At 36.6% G+C, this 25,346-nt stretch overlaps 1 protein-coding gene across 1 annotated transcript in view; it reads right to left on the bottom strand.

The window, feature by feature from the left end:
- Nucleotides 1-25,346, bottom strand: part of abca12 (ATP-binding cassette, sub-family A (ABC1), member 12) — an 86,678-nt gene that overhangs the window by 51,966 nt on the left and 9,366 nt on the right. The window contains exons 14-34 of the mRNA XM_047369690.1: nt 24,153-24,267; nt 22,916-23,352; nt 22,253-22,367; nt 21,017-21,453; nt 20,353-20,467; nt 19,117-19,553; nt 18,453-18,567; nt 17,218-17,654; nt 16,671-16,785; nt 13,343-15,949; nt 12,071-12,183; nt 11,797-11,864; nt 11,577-11,713; nt 11,291-11,421; nt 9,877-10,019; nt 7,323-7,490; nt 6,946-7,163; nt 3,846-4,787; nt 3,584-3,690; nt 731-837; nt 49-248 (exon numbers count right to left, since the gene is read on the bottom strand). Coding sequence (XP_047225646.1) covers nt 49-248; nt 731-837; nt 3,584-3,690; nt 3,846-4,787; nt 6,946-7,163; nt 7,323-7,490; nt 9,877-10,019; nt 11,291-11,421; nt 11,577-11,713; nt 11,797-11,864; nt 12,071-12,183; nt 13,343-15,949; nt 16,671-16,785; nt 17,218-17,654; nt 18,453-18,567; nt 19,117-19,553; nt 20,353-20,467; nt 21,017-21,453; nt 22,253-22,367; nt 22,916-23,352; nt 24,153-24,267 — 7,264 coding nt within the window. The remainder of the gene's footprint in view (nt 1-48; nt 249-730; nt 838-3,583; nt 3,691-3,845; nt 4,788-6,945; nt 7,164-7,322; nt 7,491-9,876; nt 10,020-11,290; nt 11,422-11,576; nt 11,714-11,796; nt 11,865-12,070; nt 12,184-13,342; nt 15,950-16,670; nt 16,786-17,217; nt 17,655-18,452; nt 18,568-19,116; nt 19,554-20,352; nt 20,468-21,016; nt 21,454-22,252; nt 22,368-22,915; nt 23,353-24,152; nt 24,268-25,346) is intronic.

Genomic DNA, 25,346 nt, shown 5'->3' with positions numbered 1-25,346 from the left:
ACAATTTGCAACCTTAATCTTGTGGATAGATGAGTGAAATGTTTGTACCAATCTGACTGAAGGTTGTAGTTTCTGGGATCTCCGACTATGGCCTGGAAGAGGATTTCTGACAGAGAGGTTATGTTGGTCTGTTGAGCCTCGGCCAAGGCCTGCAGGCTGGGCAAAATCGTGTCACAGAGATCTCCAGGTTTCATGGAAAGTGGCTGCAGGAGAAGGGCCACAGAATCTGCGTTCTCCAAAGCACACATCTATAAGATACAAGGTGGCTATGAATACAACTAAGAAAGTTCTGGCAGTGTATATTGATCAAGTGCATATTTAGACACTTTTTAATGAAAATGGGAATGTGAGATAATTTATAACAACAACAAACAAAAACCATTTAAACTGCAAGATTTTCTTGTAAAAAAATAATTTGTAGTTCCAAGGAAGTACACAAGAAAATGTAATTGAATTTTGGCACAAAATATAAAAAAACCTTGATCAAAAAAGAAGAGTCTAATTAAGAACTAGGTTCTGAGATTAGACTTACTTAGCACCTACTGTGTGTTTTCAGATTTGAACAATTCAGAGTGATTTAGTGATAGTGGTCAGAACACCCAATAATACACAAAACAGAAACTGGCTGACTTATTAAAACTTACAATGAATTGTGTGATGACAGCCTTTACCCTGTTTTAGACCAATATCAAATAGTAAAAATAAGCGACGTGTAAGTGATTGCACAAACCTGATATCTCAGTTGGTTTAGTTGATCTGTGAACTGTGGGTCAGTTGGGCTGATCTGAAGGAGTTCAATGGCTGTTTGGATGGCTTCCTCCATGGCTCTCAGATTCTCTGTGACAGTTGGGAGATACAGAGAGATGCAGCGGTGAAAAAAGGGAGGCTGAGAGATATGCCATTAGTGTCTGGAATCTTAAAGAGTTCAGTCTGCGAGGTGACAGAATAACATGACATCCCACTGGGCTTCATTGCGACACGCGCCATTACGGTGGTAGCGTTGTCGAGCAATGAGCAGCAAATGATGTGCTTAAGGTGAAGCTCTGTGCGGGACCGGTGAAGCCAGAAGGGCCAGCAGTCGCAGGCGCTGTCATGCAGAAAAACGCATCTGACAAGCCCTAGGAAAAGCACCACCTCAGGCTGCAAGATGTGATGACAGAATATTTAATTAGGATAAAATTAGAAAGATTTATGTTTAATCTCAGGCTGCTCAATACCTTAAAATCTTTGCATTCACAACAGTTTGCAGTGTTTATTAGTGGAGTCTGAGTGCAGAAAACTGAATCTGCTTACACAGGGATTCTATGCACACAGAAAAACATTATCGCACAAGCACAGAAGCACATTAAAAAGAGGTCATGGATGCATACTTGTGCAAGTGCAAGAGGAGACGTTTAGCGAGGGCGGATAGGATAAGTGATTGAATTCTACTTTGCTAATGAGATTTAAAAAGGTGCTGAGTGGCTTTCTGCTGGAGAAGGGCCATATGGCCTCGGGCTCTTTGGGAGCTCAAGCTAAGCCGGTGTGAAGTCTAATTCCTCATATCTCCAGAATGAATATTTGAAGCACTATAATCATATGTACAGTTACAACAGCGCTAACAAAATGTTTTATGGTCTTCCCTTGGTCTTGCAACTGCTATAAATTACAGGGTGGCGCTGCTCCAAGCTGCAAGACTGTTAAATGGCAGACTGTATTTATACATTAAGACCGTCACAGTGGGTATGCAAACACAAGCTGTAGCAACAGCAAGTGAAACAATAAGTAGCTAAATTTAAATTTACAGCAGCTAAGTCAACAAGTCAATACAGTTGGCCAGGGTTTCATAGATAAATAACTATTTTTACCAATAGGCATTAATTAATTAAATAATTTCACTGTGATGTAATACAATCAAATTGGACTGTATGTCATTGGATTCAAGGGATTGGATTAGTATGAATTGGAATTCTGATTATATACTTCTATATAATCGGATCAATCAAATCTATATAACCATGACCCACAGTCCTGCAAAGTGCATTGAAATGATATTAACTGTAAATTGGCACAATATAAACACTAAATTGAACTGATTTGAATTGGTCAGAATGCCCCAATCAAACAAAATAATGACTTGTTAAATAAATATGTATGTATGAAATTATTCCCATAAAATTGAAAAATATACACAAGATAAATCCAGAAATAATTTTCAAATTGTTGGCGTCATCCATTTTGGTTGGACAGACCAACTAGGCTGCGCAGTTCAACATGCACAGCTCAACAGGCGCCGCAGCTCTGACATCACCAGGGATTATAAAACCCACGGAAACCAAACTTTCGTTGCCATTTCCATCGGGTCTCACGGGACGACGCAACAGAGGCGCATATCTGGGGAGACAGCAACTCGCAGGTGAGTTACTTTTTTCCTCCACACCGTCATTCCCGGAAGAGCTTTAAAGCTGGAATTCTGTCTGATACAAGAAGGTCGGAAGATTCATATACCGATCGAAGACCACGCCGACACTCTGGCGCAGGTGAAAAACCTACAGAGGTTTGTTTTCCCCGTTTGGACAGATGAGAAGTTTACCGTTTTGGAGTTGATCACGGTCATTTTTATCCCCTTGGTGTAGAATAGTGCTTGTTAGTTAGGTGAAGATTTTTGGACCAGAATAGTAATTGTATTGCTATATGGTCAATAAATGTTCACATATATAAAGAGAAGTATTTGTTTTTATTTCGTGCAAGAGTGATTTATCTGTCAAAATAAGGTCAAAGTTCCCCACCGATTGGTGAAGCTGCTGATTAAACAGTGACATTTAGCGTATTTTTGGTTAATAATTATCAATTTGTTAATGATAATTAATTAATTATAATTATTAAGTGCTTTGAGCCCTTTTTCACAACACCAGAGGACATCTCTGATTTCTATTTGTAAGCAATGATTTTTGGTTGAGAAAACTATTTTTCTAAATTATGATTTTGTATTATAATTTTTGCTAAATGTTCATTAATCAATAATCATAATCCTTACAAAATCATTAAATATATATATAATAAAATAAAATATTTGATTAAGAAATAAAAATACCTTATTAAAAATGTATGACATTATGTGTTACAATCAAGCAAAATATTTCATGTTCACTATTGCTCATTAAAGAGACCTTAAAACTAGAGACAGATCACCTTGTCTTTAGCAGTGTAAGCCCTGACACCTAACTTTGATGTGCAAGACTTAAAGTAAAGTGCAAAATATTAAATATAATAAATAATTATACATACTTTTAACAAATTAATATACATTTCTATTTAATTCTTCTGTATTTAATTAATTCACACTGTTCAAATGTTTAAAAAAATCAATAAATGTATTAAGAATCAATTTTATTTATGGACTTTTTGAATTGTTGCACCTTAATAAATAAATGAACATTTGTTAGACTAAATCAAGTTTTGGTGAAGAAGCACTTAGTTTTGCAGTTGCTCTAGAAAAGTCATCAATCATGTGTATGTTGAGGTAATGAAAAAAATAAAGACAACAAAGACAATATTGAACAACAAATGGCCATTTCCACTCCAAAAAGCATTTTCTAATTACCTGGAGGTTCACTTGCCAGTGCCCTGCTAAATGTTTTTATCATGGAGGCAAATGGTAAACCATCGGGAAGCATCTCAGCAGCATTTGTCAGGATGTCCATTGATGGCCTGAGGAAAATTAGACCAGAAAGGTTTATGAAACAGAGGCTACCGTATGAAGCAAGCAAAGAAGAATAAGATCAGCTTATAAATCGGCTTATCAAAGTTTGGACTAAAGAAAACTGCAGAGTATACATCAATACAACTTTTAAAGGAACACTTACATCTCAAACAGTTGAGGATGTGTAAATAAGGAGAACATCCCAAAGGTGGCATCAATAGTTGCTTCCCGTGAAGCATTGAAGCTCCATGGCATGCCGCTTGTGGCTCCCTTCATCACAACATTCAGATCAGGATTTGCAAACAACACATGGGCTGTCTCTGTGATTTCCGCTGTGGTTGGAGGCACAGAAATGGCTCTGAACATGGCTGGGTAGTCGATGTGGAACAAGTCAATTATGTCTTGCATGGGGTCTCTTGTCATCATCAGTGACAGGTCACGTTTCCACCTGTTCCTCATTATGTGATGGCTGCCGGACATTTCAGAATAAGACACATAGTGATGTTGGAGCATTGGGGGGTAAAGACCACTTGTGCCCACAATTTGGTTAAAAGCTGCAAACATGTTTCCAAACAGCTCTTCGTATGCTTCTGTATCAACGTCCATACTCAATTTGGTCAGAATAGATAACGGAAGCCTGATGACTTCATACATTTTGGAAAGACCCTGGCTCAGCAGTTCCAGTCCAGATGCTTCTGTTGAGGCCAGCCACACGAACATCTCATACACACGTTCCACCATTATGTAAGTGCTGTTCGTTGCCAGAAGGTGCTCCAAGGCCTGGTAAACCTCAGGCGAATGTCCAAAAACCCGTGTTTCTATAATCAGTTTAATTATCTCCCCCATAGTTTCACCAAGAAGGTCCAAATTAAGCCCAGAGGCATTTCCTGACATCATGGGGAAGATGTCATTCAAAGTGATGTTTGCAGAGGTTAGGAAGATCATTGCTGCTTCTTCAATGAGCTCCTGGGATGATCTGCTGCTTTCATTGAGGTCGTAATTGTCCAGAATGTGGCTCATTGCCTTGAATGCAGCTTTAAAGTAGGGCTGAAGGAAAGGAGCTACATCAAGCAATTCATCTGAGAGCTGATTAATGCCAATCAAACTGTGGAAACGAGAAATTGAATGACTGTCAAGATTTTGAAAAAATGTATTAGTAGGATTGCAATATGTTTGTAACAACAAAATCATTTTCTCTAACACTAATGCATTGCAACCTATGTTTTAATCGATTTCTTTATTGTAATAATCCCTATAATTAATTTCCATTCACATCCTTCATCCTCTGGAACAGACTAAAGATCTATAACTCATGTAGTTAGACCTGTTTGATTCCCTGGGATAATCAAAGTATGATCCTTATCCCCATGCCCGGCTCATTAATGGTGCTCACACAAAATGAAAAAATCAATTTTAAGAGGAGAAGAAGGCTGAATCATGGCTAAGCTGTTATCTATTCAGACCTGCCTGTTTTCAGGCACACCAGTGTTAAATTTATCAATTTGAATGCAAATGTGACCACTTCAACTCCTTGTGTAATTATGTATGAATCAAATAGGTTTAACTGGTGCGTTGTGGATAATGTGGTCACAGCAAATTAGGTATTAGATTCATGGTGAGTTCATGTAAGCTGCAGGTAAAGCTGTCTCTATAGGTCTGTGCTCTAAACAGAACTCAATGGAAATGTTTTCTTTTGTGGCTGCTGTACATCTTTTAATGACTGCACTGTGTCAAGGATGTCCTGATCCGATCCCAGGTGTCGGCTTGGAGTCCTGATCACAGCAGTTTTAAATAATCAGTATTCGGAGTGTTTGACAAAACAAACTACCCCATAGGGCTGTCTAGGGCTGAAACGATTAATCGGATTATTCGTGATTCATCGATTATTGAAATAATCGTCAACTAATTTAGCAATCGAATAATCGTTAACTGGAGTTTAAAAACTGTGAAGCATGCCATTTGCTAAAAGAACAACTCACTCAGAGCAGCAATTAAGTCAAAACTGTACAAAAATATATATTTTAGATTAAAGATGGAAAACTGTTTTTGTCTGTAAATAAGCTCTACCCAGAACTCCTGAAGAGGCAACGTTTTAGCTTCACCTGGTTCAAATTCTGTAAAAATCTCAAATTAAGCACTTTCTGCTATCTGATTTTTAATCAGTTAATCAAAAAAATATTTGACAGATTAATCGATTAGCAAAAAAAATCACTAGTTGCAGCCCTATACCTGTTGTTGATCTATGTGTATGAATATGTCAGCCAAATGAATTTGTGGTTGATAGAAAAAAGGTAAATAATGTCCACATACAGATTATAAAGTCATGGGAAAATATCCCATAAAAAAGAATTCCAATGAAGCAGGAGAACATCTTTGTTAGTGCACGATTAACTAGAACTGCATTAAAACATGTAGCAAAGTGAATAAAAGAACAAGTCATATCAAAACAGAGAGGAAACATACTAACATTAGCCAAGTTCTAAAGCAAATTGTGGCATATGAAAAACAGAAGGACCAAGATATGAGTTCAGTAATTACTGTGGCTATATGTTGAGTCAGAAACAACTTTAGAGACAAATTGTAAACATATACGCATTATAAGTGACACGCTGTCAGAACATTACAACAGCTATTTTTGCTGAACTAACCCATGTTGGAGCAGCATATTGAAGCTGACCTATAGAAACCCTGGTTGGAACAACATTTCTGACAATCGAAAATGAGGAAGAACTGGATAGACTGCCGCATCAGGAAGCTGACTGAATTGTAATATTGAAGAAATGTGTATTATTTTACAGCATTTTAAATATGCCATGCTGAAGTTAATAAACATGACTTTATTAACTTCAATAAAGTGTTGCACTGGAACTCTGTATTGACTTATACAGAAAATCCCAAATCCTAATCAAACTGTCCTGAAAATGGTTATTTTGATCACACAAAGCCCCATTTGATTAGATTTGTTTTGTTAAAACAGCTAGCAAAGTTATGCTATGAGGTTTTTTTCATAATATATTTTCCCTTTTTTTTGTCTATTAGGTTGTTTGCATGTGAAAATGCTTGTGTTTCTTGTAAGTATAAATAGGCTAATGAGTTCATTTGGAATGATTTAGTGTCAAAACAGCCCTTAATGCGTTGAATTAGTATCATCAAATTCAACACTAGCAAGTTGATTAGTGATGTCCTTCCTTGAGAGCATTAAAACCATAACAAGAGAAAATAGCACATTGTGTAAGGAACAACAAAATCCAATTGTGGCTGACCTGCTTTGCAACTGCATGTCCTGGAGCAGCTTGTACCAGTAATTCTGTCCCTCGTGGCTCAAATGCAGGCCTGTCAGCTGGTGGAGCTGGCCTGAGAGAGTCATGATGAACTGTTCTATCACATCTGTACGGTTAATGCTGACATGATAGAGAGACTGTAATATTTTGACAATCCTGCCAGCTGCAAGGCTCACACTTATTGGTTCCATGCCCATGTGCTGTATGGAAAACATGCAGGTGAAAAGGAGTGATACAAGGAAGACAGTTTATTTTCTGAGTGACAACACTGCCACCAAGTGTTGAAAGTGCAATTAGGAAACACATTTTTTTGGAACACATTGGCAGTTCGCATTTTAATTTGCCATGCTCCTACTCACACTCATGTTCAGGTGGGACAAGTCAGTCAAAACTGCTGCATAGGCTTTCAAAACAGGCTGCAGGCTGGTTTCACACCACACAGAAAATGTGGAAAGGTTTACCCCTGCTGCCTCTCCAACAGGCTCCCATGGTTTAAGAGCCTTGCTGCAGTTCAATGTGCCACTTGCCTAGAGAGAGTAAAAAGGACAAACAAGTTTCCTATCATGTTTCATACAATGTACATTGTAATAACCTGTTGAAAGGAAAAGAACATTATGCCCGAAACACAAAAGGTGGGAGGGAGGGGGCAGCAAGGGAACATCCTAACAGCTACTTTAGAGGTTTAAAAAGAACAGCAGAACAGAGCATAATTATCCCACATGCATCTTTTTTTCTTTCTATGTTGTAACTGTTACACACCCACAAAAGCACTGTTTAAATCACAAACTCCATGTACCATGGGCTTTCTGCCATGTCTGGACTGTGAGGGTATTGACGTGTTTTGCAGGATAAGACACGAGACTGATCAATTCCACATCAGAAGACTGATAAATTCCCAATATTCCCCCTATTCCCATACATATATTAGTCACTTTACATGGTCACTGTGAACTCTGCTACAATACATCCTGCTGCTACAGATACTTGCACTATTCATATTGTCTTATATATACACCCTTTTTCTGTACATATTTTTTTAATCTAATTATTTATTTGCCTCATTCCTTCCTGTTGTTCTGTTCTTTTATATATTTTGTATTCTTTTTTATATTCCATGTACTTGCTTTCACTTGTTTTTTCAGTTTTTATTTGAAACAGTGCAATGAAATCTCGCTCAGATTAACATTGTGAATATGCAGTTGAATGACAATAAAGTCTAAGTCTAGAGTATTTTGCTCCACTACACAGTAGGTTTATCATGGTGGAGAAGACAATTAGTGTAGCTCTTTTTAAAGTGTTTTAATAAGATAATAAGATGAGGGAACATGCACACTGGGAGAAAACGACAAGCAACACAGTAGCTCTAAATGTAAACTGCTGTCACTGTTAAAAACATTTAAATTTTAAAAAGCAACTGTGGGAAATAAAATGAAAATTCTAATTTATGGCAGAGTAGAATTTGATATTCTGACAAAGACATAAGTTAAAAAGCGCCCTCATGTCTGAGCAGCAGGTCGGCGAAGCGTTAAGTTTATATTATATCATTTGCTTATCCTTAATAGAAGAGATTTAGAAAGGTGTTGGCTATTTCACCTCTTCACAATTGTACTTTTGCAAGTATACCCAGTTTTTTCAGCTACAAAATGGTAAAAATGGTCTACTGTAATATTCATACTGACCATATGTCAATATTTTCCAGCCAGGGGGACTTTTTCTACCAACTTTGACGACCACACAACAACTCAAAGTTGATTTCTATAATCCACTCACTGTCTGCAGTAGAAAGGTGTGGCTATATGACTCCAATAAACATCAGCTAGAGGTGAAGAGTTACTTTAGTTTGATTAGGGGTACAGGCTAATTTATCATATTTTAATATGAGTGTAACCCAAAGTTTATAATATAGAATTTAATTAAATGGGTATGAAATTGAGTTAGAAAGGAACAAAATGGTAATGCGTGAATATAAAATGCAAGTATGATTTGGCAAAGGTCGAAATGACCCAGGGTCAACTCAGAAGGGCTGATAATTCTTAAACAGAGCCAGGTAAGCTATGGTTCCTTATCTGAATTCTTCACATGAAGGCATTTAGGTTTCTACAATTTTTTTGTGTTAAAATAAATTAATTTGATCAACTTTCACATCTCATTGGGAGTCCTTTTCAACATATACTGCGGTTAAGTATCAAGGGCAGATGACTGTCTAAACAATGTGAACTTATATTTACAAGCAGGGCACTTTTTTTGTTTTCTGAATTTATATTTGTAGAGATACAACATTTCTGTCAGACAGCAACATGTTTTCCCACTAGTACAGATACTACCTCATATTGGTGATTGGTACCTGATAATATTAACTTACCCTCCTAGTGCTTGAGCTTCAAAAGGTCTCACATAACGTTTTTGTGTCTCTTAAAAAATACCTGGCACAATTATTGCAAGAAACAGAAGTACTTCCAAAGTCTAACTTTTTACCAAAAGAGCAGATTTTTTTACAAACATATCCCAGCTTGCATGCAACCAACAGCTATTGTACATCCTGATAATGTCATTCGGGTTGTTTACCACTCAAATCATACCCACATTTGATTACAGTGTTGATGTGACAATACTGTCTGTCTCTAAGCTTCTCAAGGTAGCTAAATGTGCAAATGCCTATTTAAGCTGATGGAATACACAGATTAAGTAACAAAAACAAACATAGCTTTGCTACATTAATCAGGTGTTTGGAAAGTATTGAAAAAAAATAGAGGTGAGACTAGGAGGAGAGACAGCTCTTCTTAAGTGCAATAATGCATGACAGCTGGTACAATAGCTTTGTTGCCTGCCTCAAACACAGACATGCAGAAAATAAAAGGAGAACCAGCAAATGATTGTAAAGACACAAAAATTTGTGGGAAAAAACTGACTGACCTGCTGGGCTGCTTGAAGTGTCCTTTCAATGGCAAGCTGCATTTCCACTGTGAGCTCAGATATGTTCAGATGACTGGTGTTCACAGCCAGTGCAATGTCTCTCATCAGGGATGCCAGGGGCATCTGGAGGCTTAGTATCATTTCTGAGAAGAAAAAACAGTGAAACTGACCAATGCAAATTACCTATATAAGCTAAATGAAAAATGTACAGATACTGTATTTTAATCTGTTTTTATTTGATTTTAAAGATTAGACAGAGCTCAAGAACACTGATGCATAATTGAGATAATGCTGTCATTCCTTGATTTTCAATTGGATTCAAAACTACTACCTCTTTCAAAGTACTAACATCATATATTCTCTATTTAATGTATTGTATTCGAAATTGGCAGGTCAGACATTGATATGGGCCAGCAAAGTCTGATCGGTGCATTTCTAATACTAACTTTTGCAGATTAGAAATTGTCTGATCTGCAGACATGCATATTAGACAATAAAACAGTTTTAAAAGTTTCAAATCACTGAAAGATTTCCTAAATGCAGTTTGCTGGTTGAAAAGTATTCTGGGATGAAGCAGCTTTGTAAGGCAGGAAACCCAAATACCACTGGTGACCCTGAGGGAGATCTCTACAAAGGAGATGAACATACACCTTCAGGCACTTTTAATAGAACAGCTACCTGACAGTTCTTTCATTTTTAATTGCTCCCTAAAAGTTTAATAAAACCCTATATTAATGACTCTTCTACAATGCTAATGAAAACCCTCAGATTTGATAAGAGTTTAACCAATCAACACCTTACTATTACAATCTCTAAGGTCATTTGTGGTGATGTTTACTTGTAATAACGGCAGAGAGCTTAAAGTTGAGCTACTGAAGATTTCAAACAAGGAAAAAACAAGAACAGTTTGATTGCAACCTCTGGGTTGATGTAACCTAAATCTGGATGAGAACTCAGGAGCGACCTGAACTAGTTTTCAACACAGAATATGTACTAAAAGCTGTACTTTAAAAGACTTCAAAAGAGTCTTTTAGTTTAATGAATGTGGTGTATTAAATGAATCAAGGAAATCCTTTTGTCTTGGCAGAATTATTGTGATAAGGTGTTCGCCTGCTCTTCTTGCAGCAATTACCTTAATTTAACAAACTATAATTTAAGAAAATCTGCTGGAGTAGATAGAGTTGCTAAAAGGGAAGTAACTGTTTAGTTTTGTGAATAATGCAGATGTTTAAAATAGCAAAATAAGGACTTGAGGCAAGATTGCTCGCAAATTGCTACAATTGGAATTTCCGATGACTTGCACTCTGTGTTTTTTTTCCTCTCAGCTTTTATGTTTTCATCTGGACGAGTCACCAGTGTTTTCCTGGAGTTTTTTTGGGTGTTTGCTGTGTTTGGTGTCTTTTTGTGTCCTCACCATCCTCTGCTTGCAGGTTGTTCACCACAGTTTCAGTGAGTTTTTCAAAAAGAGGCATGACAGATGAGACGTTGTTCCAAAGATCTTCTCCTTCGAAGGCTGACAGCAGGGTTTCCAGCATCTGTTCAAGTCTGGGGCAAGAGAAAATTAAATTTGCTTTAAGGCATTCACATCTGACTGTACTGAGGAGTGAATAAAAAAACAAAAACATTGTATAATCTGGCACAATCAGTTTAGCACCGTGTTTGTTATTCTTGTTCACATTACATTAAATCATTGCACTTACTTGTCCCATGTGTCTTGATCCGCATTCCCGGTTATCACCTGTTCCAAAACAGGAACAAAAAGGCTCAAATTGTCCAAAGATGTAGAAGGTGGGCCTTCCATTACAAGTTGCACAAACATCCCCACAAGTTTGGTCAGCTATTATTGAAAAAACATGAACAATTAGGCAAACCATTTGCTGAGAAGGATATCGCACATGTTTTAAAGTACATATGCTGTACCTGGCTGATAACCTCTGGTAAACTTTCCATTGTTGCACCCTCAAAACTTTCCCAGAGACTCATGTTGCCTGAAATGACAGAGAACATGTTGGCAAGATCAGCTTAAATTTGTATTACTCAATAAGCAAACAAAACCTATTCCTAGGATTGACAAAACCCATTGTCTATCATTAATGTTGGAACAACAAAAAATATGACGCAACTACTGGTTTATAAGATTTCATTAGAATTCAACATGAGGTTCCTCTACAGCTACATGGAGAAGCTGACTTACCTTGGCCATTGTTCAAGATGAAGTCTGTGATCTCAATGATGACAGAGATGTAGTACTGTGCTGTGTAGTTTGGAGGCAGAAGGTTCTGGATTGCCTTCATCTCATTCAAAATTCTTTAAAACAGAACAAAAAAGCAACAATGTTTTACATTTGAGTGTCTCTCTTGAAAAGGTTAAAATGTTGTTTTTCTGTTTTATCCGGTTTGTTTAACCACTAAAAAAAATCTGACAATGCTTCCTTTCTATAATGTATGTTTTGTAGATGTATGAAGAGTAGGAAAGAAACATATATTTAGGTCACTTGTGTCGAACGTAATTTTTTTGGCAAAAGCAATACTGAGTGCAATGAGAGAGAGAAGAATGTGAAACTGTGGACCAAACATTTAACCTATGAGCTAGATTTTGGTTTTTGCAAGTCCTGATCAACTGCAGTTTTTTAATGTAATTTATTTATGCTACAAACATAGATTGCCATCATTAAATGTATTATTAATAATACTATCTAGTTTTACCACAAAATGCCATGTTTATGTAAAACTAATTTTGCACTTCCTACTACATTTTGTACTTATGCAGTTTTGTCCCTTCTGACCCAACTCTTTTGGATATAAAATTGTGTTGTCTACTAGGGATGGGCATTTATTGTATTGTTAACTGTGATAATTATAAAATAATAATTATCATGATAAGAACTATGACTGATAATAATGCTAAACTGATGACGTTTGCAAATCCGAAAAACGAGCAGTATGGTAGGAATGGTTAGTTTTACTATTTTTCCACTGTTGGTTCCATGACAGCATCCAATTATTATATTTTTATCAATATATTAAAACAATATAAACTGCAAAAAAATAAACTGATGTACTGTGATTTAAGTTCATGAGTACAAATTGATTTGTTTACAGGTACAAAATTGAAGCAGTAGTGATGAAATGTTAATGCTTAGGGACATTCATTAGGCTACAATGGCAAACTGACCCTGCACGGAAGAATTGCTCTTTAAGAGACAAAATAAGATATTCCTCTTGCGCACAATTATTATTTTTTTTAATTATTGATATGACATGGCATAGCTGGTCCAGGCAGTGAGACACAACTTTAAAGAGACAAAGATGTCAATAAAACACCTATCTCAAACTGTAGGTTGATTTTAAAGTCGTGCCAAGAGTTTTTTACTTCATTGCTTTCTAAAGCTTTTTTTCAACTATGAAAACAAGCATAATGATAATTTTACTCCATGAGTATTAACAACGGCAGCAACATTACTCACATTTGATTCCATTGATTTGGCCCGCTGCTTGTAGATGTGCTCTCAAAGTATGTGGTGAGTAGTTTGATCATTGGCAGCAGGTATTCAGCATAGCATTCTGGTATTATTTCTTGGATAACTTTCTCAACTCTCTCCAGGATGACTATGGAGATGTGCTGTGATGCAGCAAAACTCATATCTTCACTAACAATAAGAGTTAGGGAACCTTGCACAATTCCCAGAATATCCTGCTGCAAAGCGGATGAAAGGTGAGCCATGATTGGGTTCGGGATCTGCATGGCTCTGTGGAGGGCAGTTAGGATTGCAGTTACAAACTGTTCGCTCTGTAAGCCACCTGGTTGCTCTGTCTCATTTATAGCATTGCTGAGAGATTCTGTTATGTTATTTATCATCAGGAGGTATGCAATCTGATCCTCATTGAGCAAATTCACCATCGTCTGCAGCAGAAGATTTAGGTCTCTCACAGGAGTTGACAACATCATAGAGGAGTTTCCCCATTGGAGCATACTAGTAAGGAGCAACTGGACATTTGGCTGTTTTATCCAATCCTCAACAAGGTCAAGGTAGAGTTTGATTTGGACCTGAATGGACTGCAGCTGTTCCAAACCTGTAATGTTATCCGGAAGCTCCATGGTGTTGTTTATATAGACCAATAGATGCTGAATGATCTCGATTGTTGTCTGTCCAATTACACTTATGTCTGTGCCATTCAATGGGTACTCGAGTCTGTCCAGCAGGAACTCTATCTTCTCACTGACAAACATGGAGAATTCAATTTGAGCCAGCTGGGCTGCCACTTGCATCCTTGTGATGTAGAAAAAGTCATATAGGAACTCTGAAATTGAACTGTTGCTGGTGATCATTTCCAGCCTTGTCAAATACCAGTCCACAAGCTCCAGAAAGACCTTCTGTCCATGAACTGGGTCCTCTATCAAGGTGGTATTTAAGCAGCTGAATGGTTCCATATCAGTGACCAGCTGTATTAGATGCTCCACCATTGTGATTTCATTCGTGATATCCGAACTGTTCTGTTGGTTCAGCTGAAGTATCATCTTGATATTGGTCAAGATGGCTTCCAAGGTTTGCATGACAGCCATGTCAGGATCAGAGCTGAAGTCCACTTGATTAAAATCACTGAGAGTTTCATTGACAATAACTGAGATGAAAGAGAGGAGGCTTGTTTCATTTTGGAGAGCTGGTATGTTAGTCATATAGCTGCTAACGGCATTTATCAATCCCAGAACACAGTCTGATGTCATTGTCATGTTACTCTTAGGTCCAGAACACCTTTTGTCAATGTCAGTGGAAATCTCTAACATCTTTACTATCAGATCATTCAGGCTGGAAGCTCCAGCAAGTGTTGAAAGTTCATCCAGTTTCAAAATGGTTAGGTTTGACTGCTTTAGGGCACTCTGGACATTAGATGTTGTGACGTTTTGAATTTCTACGACCAATTTCATGAAAGAAAGGGTCTGTTTGAATGTTTCTACATAGGCTGCATCATTTGGTGGCAACATGAGTGAGAAGAATGCTGTTAAAAGTTCCTCATGCTCCTGGCTCCAGGGGACAGTGTTAGTTGGCGTAATTGTGATTGTGATATTTCCACTGGCTGCTAGCATAAATTCTATTATCTGATCCAGTAAAGTAAAGATTTCCGAAATTCCTTGTTGGCAGTTCTTGCCTTCTACACATTGGGTTATCTCATCCTGCAGAGCTTTAAAATCCTGCAGAAAGTTAGTAGCATTTTTCTGGACATCGGGTGGCAGGAATGCCACTAACGTCTGAATGATAAGGTCTTGGGCAACATCTGGTCCATCATGAATGAGACTCTGCAGTTTCTCAGGGTCGAGCAGGTTAAGAAAGTCCACGGAGGCTGCCTGAAGGTCAGCGACTTCAACAGGAGTGAATTGACCATTGGATGTCATAAGATGCTTAATTTTCTGCAGCCTGAAAAGAGAAGTTACAAACTTTTGAAGCTGTTGTAGGTACCCTAGAATTATATTGGTTGGGTCACCATCTAGAGAATCAATTAGTGTTTTCAGAAGCTGCATGGCATCAAGGATTGCTTCATCAAAGGTCTGGTTGGTAAAATGATTAAGTGTTTCTTTGAGAGAAGCCATCTCTTTAGGGTTGATGGAAAGTGAGTATGTCAGCAGACTGTGTTTCAGAATGTGGGAGAAGGAAAGCGTTAAATTCCTCTCTAAGGATAGGAACTCCATGATCAACTGCTCCAGTCGTTTCATTGCAGAGCCTGTATCGCCAATGGTAAATATCTGCTGGTTGTGCCTGATTATCTGTAAGACTGCATCGAGCACTGTGGATTCATTAACTGGACCACCATTGAAGAGCAGAGGCTGGAGTGGTTTAAGACCTGCAGATTCTAACAAATTGCTGATGAGCGGACCAATGACTGCAGGGTCTGAGATGTTTCGATCAGGCAGAACAGTAACTGTCTGGAGAAAGCCATCCAAGTTCAAAATCAGCTTAATCAGATAGGCAGAGAGTGCATCCCCTCCTTCAAGCTCTTGGTTTAAATATGTGGCTGTCAGATTTTTGTAGATTTCCCCATACACATGCTGCAGCAGACTGACTGTTCCTCTTATGGCACTGAAAGAGTAGAATAGAAAATAAAAAAAATACAATGATACAATTATTTAACAGTAAGAATAATGAAACAAGAAATCAGAATAAAAGTTGAGGTGGAAACCTACTCCTGCTCACCAGGCACTGGCGATGTGGGGTATTTAATAGAAAATAATACAGGCATATTTTCTCATGCATTTCTTACACAAGCAATATGTATTGTCCTTTATTTGTAAAAACCAAAAATATTGGGATTCCCACTTTTCCTATAAATAAAGCTAAAAGTATTGTTACTAAGTTCCATAAAACGTAATAGAAATTTGAGTTGGGAGAAATAGATAAAGTCACATTTTTACTAAAGAAAAAAAAAAACGTTTATCATCTTGGTTATCAACCTTGGCAGAAGAGTGTACTCATAGAATTATGGTTGTATTTGTTTATATTTATGTTTTGTTTTTCCCAGCTGGAAAAAGCGTTTTTTTCAAATGTCTAGTCCTGATGCTGTCTCGTGTCTATTTTCTGTGGTATCACGTTATTTAATAGAGGAGAAGAGAATGACAACAAGCTTAGTTGTAAGACTTGACAAAAGACTGAATTGTGTGAGATATTCTTCTAAACAGAAGTGTTTTATAAGACCATAGATAATCTCTCCTTAACAGCTGATGAAGATAAAACAAGTCCTCAAGCAGACAAGTTCACGCGTCATTGCCACATATAATAAGGACAAACAGCCTTTGTCACTTACTTCGCCAGGAGATCTTCACTTGGTGACATCACAACATCTGTTACTGCTTTAACAAACTCTGGCCACTCAAGACCAGTGTCACAATGAAGGACCATTGAGTGGACATCAACAAAGCCTGAAAGTTAAAAAACAATTCGATATATTTTTAATTTTACTAGAAGAAATCTGTAAATTGTTTTAGGAAAATCATTCTGGCACATGGCAAATCTATATGAGATCAAAATTATTCATATTCCTGGCAGATGTAGATTTCAAGTTATTTTCAGTCAACCAATAACTTCTTTTTCTGAGAGGAAAGGACACATTCATCTCCAAAAAGATAATAAGACCATGAACAATGAATATCATTTTTGAAAAAAATATCCTAGTTTTATATTTACATTTTGTACTGTTTTGGTCAAATTAAGAAATTTCTTCAAACCCAAATCTGACAGGGTATGAATATAGTTGGGGGTAAACTGTAAATGATTGTATGTCATTTAATGTATTTATTAACCTTTGTCAATGTGTATTTTACTGAGCTCTATAAAATTACAGCTAGACTTACAGTTTGGTGGATCTTTTTCAAAACCAGGTCTGTAGTTCAAAATCCAGTTAATGATGTAGAAGTAATCCTTCATTGCAGAGCCTGTATCGCCAATGGTAAATATGTGCTGGTTGTGCCTGATTATCTGTAAGACTGCATCGAGCACTGTGGATTCATTAACTGGACCACCATTGAAGAGCAGAGGCTGGAGTGGTTTAAGACCTGCAGATTCTAACAAATCGCTGATGAGCGGACCAATGACTGCAGGATCTGAGATGTTTCGATCAGGCAGAACAGTAACTGTCTGGAGAAAGCCATCCAAGTTCAGAATCAGCTTAATCAGATAGGCAGAGAGTGCATCCCCTCCTTCAAGCTCTTGGTTTAAATCTGTGGCTGTCAGATTTTTGTAGATTTCCCCATACACATGCTGCAGCAAACTGACTGTTCCTCTTATGGCACTGAAAGAGTAGAATAGAAAATCAAATAATTATAATAAGCGGTGTTTATTTAACAATAACAATGATAAAACAAGAAATTAGAATAAAATTGGAGGCGGAAATCCTCTAAACTTCTGAGTAGAACAACCTCAAACAGGGGTGCCGGGGGCCACAACTAGGACCTACACCTGCTCATCAGATACTGGGCATGTGGGGTATTTAATAGAAAATAATACAGGCATATTTTTCTTATGCGTTTCTTAAAACAGCAATGCGTGTTGTCATTTACTCTATTACTATTACTATTTGTTAAAACCAATTCCAAGTTTTCCTATTAATAAAACTAAAAGTATTGTCCACCATCTTGTCTTATGAGCTGGTTCATACTTTATGTTTGTTAATTAACTACCTTACAAACTTCCATAAAAATTAATAGAAATTTCGAGCGGGGAGAAAAAGAGAAAGTCAAAATTTAGAAAAGAAAAAAAAAAAACATTTATCTTGCTTATTAACCTTGGCAGATAAGTGTATGTTTATGTTTTGTTTTTCCCAGCTGGAAAAAGTTGCTTTTTCGTAGGTCTATTCCTGATGCTATCTGGTATCTATTTTCTGTGGTTTCACAGAAGACTGACAACAAGCGTAGATGTAACAGTTGACAAAAGACTGAATTGTATGAGATATTCCTTTAAACACCAGTGTTTGAAAAGATCACAGACAATCTATGCTTAAAAGCCGGTGAAGATAAAACAAGTCCCCAAGGAGACAAACTTCACACATCATTACCACATATAATAAGGACAAACAGCCTTTGTCACTTACTTCGCCAGGACATCTTCGCTTGGTGACATCACAACCTCTGTTACTGCTTTAACAAACTCTGGCCAGTCCAAACCAGTGTCACAATGAAGGACCATTGAGTGGACATCAACAAAGCCTGAAAGTTAAAAAACAATTCGATATATTTTTAATTTTACTAGAAGAAATCTGTAAATTGTTTTAGGAAAATCATTCTGGCACATGGCAAATCTATATGAGATCAAAATTATTCATATTCCTGGCAGATGTAGATTTCAAGTTATTTTCAGTCAACCAATAACTTCTTTTTCTGAGAGGAAAGGACACATTCATCTCCAAAAAGATAATAAGACCATGAACAATGAATATCATTTTTGAAAAAAATATCCTAGTTTTATATTTACATTTTGTACTGTTTTGGTCAAATTAAGAAATTTCTTCAAACCCAAATCAGACAGGGGTATGAATATAGTTGGGGGTAAACTGTAAATGATTGTATGTCATTTAATGTATTTATTAACCTTTGTCAATGTGTATTTTACTGAGCTCTATAAAATTAACTCAACATATTATTGTACACAGTACATATAATCAAGTGGTCCCAGTTTATTTTTTTAACAGCTTTTTCACTTACTTCTTGACAACAGAAGAGAAAACAAAAAGACCAAAGAAAAGCAGCTAGACTTACAGTTTGGTGGATCTTTTTCAAAACCAGGTCTGTAGTTCAAAATCCAGTTAATGATGTAGAAGTAATCCTTCATTGCAGAGCCTGTATCGCCAATGGTAAATATGTGCTGGTTGTGCCTGATTATCTGTAAGACTGCATCGAGCACTGTGGATTCATTAACTGGACCACCATTGAAGAGCAGAGGCTGGAGTGGTTTAAGACCTGCAGATTCTAACAAATCGCTGATGAGCGGACCAATGACTGCAGGATCTGAGATGTTTCGATCAGGCAGAACAGTAACTGTCTGGAGAAAGCCATCCAAGTTCAGAATCAGCTTAATCAGATAGGCAGAGAGTGCATCCCCTCCTTCAAGCTCTTGGTTTAAATCTGTGGCTGTCAGATTTTTGTAGATTTCCCCATACACATGCTGCAGCAAACTGACTGTTCCTCTTATGGCACTGAAAGAGTAGAATAGAAAATCAAATAATTATAATAAGCGGTGTTTATTTAACAATAACAATGATAAAACAAGAAATTAGAATAAAATTGGAGGCGGAAATCCTCTAAACTTCTGAGTAGAACAACCTCAAACAGGGGTGCCGGGGGCCACAACTAGGACCTACACCTGCTCATCAGATACTGGGCATGTGGGGTATTTAATAGAAAATAATACAGGCATATTTTTCTTATGCCTTTCTTAAAACAGCAATGCGTGTTGTCATTTACTCTATTACTATTACTATTTGTTAAAACCAATTCCAAGTTTTCCTATTAATAAAACTAAAAGTATTGTCCACCATCTTGTCTTATGAGCTGGTTCATACTTTATGTTTGTTAATTAACTACCTTACAAACTTCCATAAAAATTAATAGAAATTTCGAGCGGGGAGAAAAAGAGAAAGTCAAAATTTTAGAAAAGAAAAAAAAAAAACATTTATCTTGCTTATTAACCTTGGCAGATAAGTGTATGTTTATGTTTTGTTTTTCCCAGCTGGAAAAAGTTGCTTTTTCGTAGGTCTATTCCTGATGCTATCTGGTATCTATTTTCTGTGGTTTCACAGAAGACTGACAACAAGCGTAGATGTAACAGTTGACAAAAGACTGAATTGTATGAGATATTCCTTTAAACACCAGTGTTTGAAAAGATCACAGACAATCTATGCTTAAAAGCCGGTGAAGATAAAACAAGTCCCCAAGGAGACAAACTTCACACATCATTACCACATATAATAAGGACAAACAGCCTTTGTCACTTACTTCGCCAGGACATCTTCACTTGGTGACATCACAACCTCTGTTACTGCTTTAACAAACTCTGGCCACTCCAAACCAGTGTCACAATGAAGGACCATTGAGTGGACATCAACAAAGCCTGAAAGTTAAAAAACAATTCGATATATTTTTAATTTTACTAGAAGAAATCTGTAAATTGTTTTAGGAAAATCATTCTGGCACATGGCAAATCTATATGAGATCAAAATTATTCATATTCCTGGCAGATGTAGATTTCAAGTTATTTTCAGTCAACCAATAACTTCTTTTTCTGAGAGGAAAGGACACATTCATCTCCAAAAAGATAATAAGACCATGAACAATGAATATCATTTTTGAAAAAAATATCCTAGTTTTATATTTACATTTTGTACTGTTTTGGTCAAATTAAGAAATTTCTTCAAACCCAAATCAGACAGGGGTATGAATATAGTTGGGGGTAAACTGTAAATGATTGTATGTCATTTAATGTATTTATTAACCTTTGTCAATGTGTATTTTACTGAGCTCTATAAAATTAACTCAACATATTATTGTACACAGTACATATAATCAAGTGGTCCCAGTTTATTTTTTTAACAGCTTTTTCACTTACTTCTTGACAACAGAAGAGAAAACAAAAAGACCAAAGAAAAGCAGCTAGACTTACAGTTTGGTGGATCTTTTTCAAAACCAGGTCTGTAGTTCAAAATCCAGTTAATGATGTAGAAGTAATCCTTCATTGCAGAGCCTGTATCGCCAATGGTAAATATGTGCTGGTTGTGCCTGATTATCTGTAAGACTGCATCGAGCACTGTGGATTCATTAACTGGACCACCATTGAAGAGCAGAGGCTGGAGTGGTTTAAGACCTGCAGATTCTAACAAATCGCTGATGAGCGGACCAATGACTGCAGGATCTGAGATGTTTCGATCAGGCAGAACAGTAACTGTCTGGAGAAAGCCATCCAAGTTCAGAATCAGCTTAATCAGATAGGCAGAGAGTGCATCCCCTCCTTCAAGCTCTTGGTTTAAATCTGTGGCTGTCAGATTTTTGTAGATTTCCCCATACACATGCTGCAGCAAACTGACTGTTCCTCTTATGGCACTGAAAGAGTAGAATAGAAAATCAAATAATTATAATAAGCGGTGTTTATTTAACAATAACAATGATAAAACAAGAAATTAGAATAAAATTGGAGGCGGAAATCCTCTAAACTTCTGAGTAGAACAACCTCAAACAGGGGTGCCGGGGGCCACAACTAGGACCTACACCTGCTCATCAGATACTGGGCATGTGGGGTATTTAATAGAAAATAATACAGGCATATTTTTCTTATGCCTTTCTTAAAACAGCAATGCGTGTTGTCATTTACTCTATTACTATTACTATTTGTTAAAACCAATTCCAAGTTTTCCTATTAATAAAACTAAAAGTATTGTCCACCATCTTGTCTTATGAGCTGGTTCATACTTTATGTTTGTTAATTAACTACCTTACAAACTTCCATAAAAATTAATAGAAATTTCGAGCGGGGAGAAAAAGAGAAAGTCAAAATTTTAGAAAAGAAAAAAAAAAAACATTTATCTTGCTTATTAACCTTGGCAGATAAGTGTATGTTTATGTTTTGTTTTTCCCAGCTGGAAAAAGTTGCTTTTTCGTAGGTCTATTCCTGATGCTATCTGGTATCTATTTTCTGTGGTTTCACAGAAGACTGACAACAAGCGTAGATGTAACAGTTGACAAAAGACTGAATTGTATGAGATATTCCTTTAAACACCAGTGTTTGAAAAGATCACAGACAATCTATGCTTAAAAGCCGGTGAAGATAAAACAAGTCCCCAAGGAGACAAACTTCACACATCATTACCACATATAATAAGGACAAACAGCCTTTGTCACTTACTTCGCCAGGACATCTTCACTTGGTGACATCACAACCTCTGTTACTGCTTTAACAAACTCTGGCCACTCCAAACCAGTGTCACAATGAAGGACCATTGAGTGGACATCAACAAAGCCTGAAAGTTAAAAAACAATTCGATATATTTTTAATTTTACTAGAAGAAATCTGTAAATTGTTTTAGGAAAATCATTCTGGCACATGGCAAATCTATATGAGATCAAAATTATTCATATTCCTGGCAGATGTAGATTTCAAGTTATTTTCAGTCAACCAATAACTTCTTTTTCTGAGAGGAAAGGACACATTCATCTCCAAAAAGATAATAAGACCATGAACAATGAATATCATTTTTGAAAAAAATATCCTAGTTTTATATTTACATTTTGTACTGTTTTGGTCAAATTAAGAGATTTCTTCAAACCCAAATCTGACAGGGGTATGAATATAGTTGGGGGTAAACTGTAAATGATTGTATGTCATTTAATGTATTTATTAACCTTTGTCAATGTGTATTTTACTGAGCTCTATAAAATTAACTCAACATATTATTGTACACAGTACATATAATCAAGTGGTCCCAGTTTATTTTTTAACAGCTTTTTCACTTACTTCTTGACAACAGAAGAGAAAACAAAAAGACCAAAGAAAAGCAGCTAGACTTACAGTTTGGTGGATCTTTTTCAAAACCAGGTCTGTAGTTCAAAATCCAGTTAATGATGTAGAAGTAATCCTTCATTGCAGAGCCTGTATCGCCAATGGTAAATATGTGCTGGTTGTGCCTGATTATCTGTAAGACTGCATCGAGCACTGTGGATTCATTAACTGGACCACCATTGAAGAGCAGAGGCTGGAGTGGTTTAAGACCTGCAGATTCTAACAAATCGCTGATGAGCGGACCAATGACTGCAGGATCTGAGATGTTTCGATCAGGCAGAACAGTAACTGTCTGGAGAAAGCCATCCAAGTTCAGAATCAGCTTAATCAGATAGGCAGAGAGTGCATCCCCTCCTTCAAGCTCTTGGTTTAAATATGTGGCTGTCAGATTTTTGTAGATTTCCCCATACACATGCTGCAGCAGACTGACTGTTCCTCTTATGGCACTGAAAGAGTAGAATAGAAAATCAAATAATTATAATAAGCGGTGTTTATTTAACAATAACAATGATAAAACAAGAAATTAGAATAGAATTGGAGGCGGAAATCCTCTAAACTTCTAAGTAGAACAACCTCAAACAGGGGTGCCGGGGGCCACAACTAGGACCTACACCTGCTCATCAGATACTGGGCATGTGGGGTATTTAATAGAAAATAATACAGGCATATTTTTCTTATGCCTTTCTTAAAACAGCAATGCGTGTTGTCATTTACTCTATTACTATTACTATTTGTTAAAACCAATTCCAAGTTTTCCTATTAATAAAACTAAAAGTATTGTCCACCATCTTGTCTTATGAGCTGGTTCATACTTTATGTTTGTTAATTAACTACCTTACAAACTTCCATAAAAATTAATAGAAATTTCGAGCGGGGAGAAAAAGAGAAAGTCAAAATTTTAGAAAAGAAAAAAAAAAAAACATTTATCTTGCTTATTAACCTTGGCAGATAAGTGTATGTTTATGTTTTGTTTTTCCCAGCTGGAAAAAGTTGCTTTTTCGTAGGTCTATTCCTGATGCTATCTGGTATCTATTTTCTGTGGTTTCACAGAAGACTGACAACAAGCGTAGATGTAACAGTTGACAAAAGACTGAATTGTATGAGATATTCCTTTAAACACCAGTGTTTGAAAAGATCACAGACAATCTATGCTTAAAAGCCGGTGAAGATAAAACAAGTCCCCAAGGAGACAAACTTCACACATCATTAACACATATAATAAGGACAAACAGCCTTTGTCACTTACTTCGCCAGGACATCTTCGCTTGGTGACATCACAACCTCTGTTACTGCTTTAACAAACTCTGGCCAGTCCAAACCAGTGTCACAATGAAAGACCATTGAGTTGCCATTAACAAAGCCTGAAAAAAAAGTTATCACAACATCTTTATATATTTTTATTTTTAGTAGGAAAATCTGTAAATTATTGAAGAAAATCATTCTGTCTCTCAGCAAATATATATGAGCAAATGTCGATTTCAAAGTTATTTTCAGTCAACCAAAACTTTTTTTTTCTGAGATTAAATGACACACTCATCTCCAAGAAGATAATATGACCATGTACTTATTTTTATATTTTTGATCATTTTGTACCATTTTTAATAATTAATGGAAAAGCCTTTATTGGCATAACAGTAGCATCTGTGATGAGCGTTTGTGATGAGCTCTAAGTCTTTAGGGTCTGAGGCATCCTTACCATCACCCTAATTTTTAGGTTCCTGTGCAGATTTTCTATTGCCAAGGTTCTCGAAATGTAGTACAAGTACCACTGGTGGTACCTCCTTTAGTGGTACCAAGAATACATTTTTATATCAATGTTATAAGTTATTTTAAAAGTAGATATACACAAATTAACTGTGGTGTAGACCTGGTAAGAGCCAACAGCCAAAAGAGTGAGCATTAACATGCATTGACATTTGCATATTCAGAAAGAGAAAGGTGGAAAACAGGTGAAAGTTCCTGATCTCCTAGTAAAAATTAAAGTGAACAAAGATGAACCAGAAACAAGGTCTGGTGGCTACATATGCTGTAAATTAAAACTCAGATCTGGAAATGACATAAAGCCCAACTTAACTGTGTTCCAGTTTCAAGGTTTAAAACCAGTGAATATTGTAATTTAATTTGATATGCTCATTGATCAGACTAAGGACCAGCTGTATCAGACACTCCACCATTGTCATTTAATTCATACACTAGAAAAAGATTTGTATTTACGGAGGTGGTACTTATAAATAGTTTGGGAACCACTGTTGTATGGGATTCCCTAACATTATAGATTCCTGCAAACCTAAATCTGAGATAAGTATGAATAATGCTGGGTTAAACTGTAAATGTTTGTATATTATTGAATCTATTTATTAAACTTTTGCACAGTGTAATTTACTGAGCTCTATAAAAGTAACTTAACCTATTATTGTACAAAGGACATATAATTAAGTGT

Source organism: Girardinichthys multiradiatus, chromosome 7 (genome assembly GCF_021462225.1).
Source record: "Girardinichthys multiradiatus isolate DD_20200921_A chromosome 7, DD_fGirMul_XY1, whole genome shotgun sequence".
Classification (NCBI taxonomy): domain Eukaryota; kingdom Metazoa; phylum Chordata; class Actinopteri; order Cyprinodontiformes; family Goodeidae; genus Girardinichthys; species Girardinichthys multiradiatus.
The sequence above is the reverse complement of the archived record's forward strand: the minus strand, read 5'-3'. Positions and strand labels throughout refer to the sequence as shown.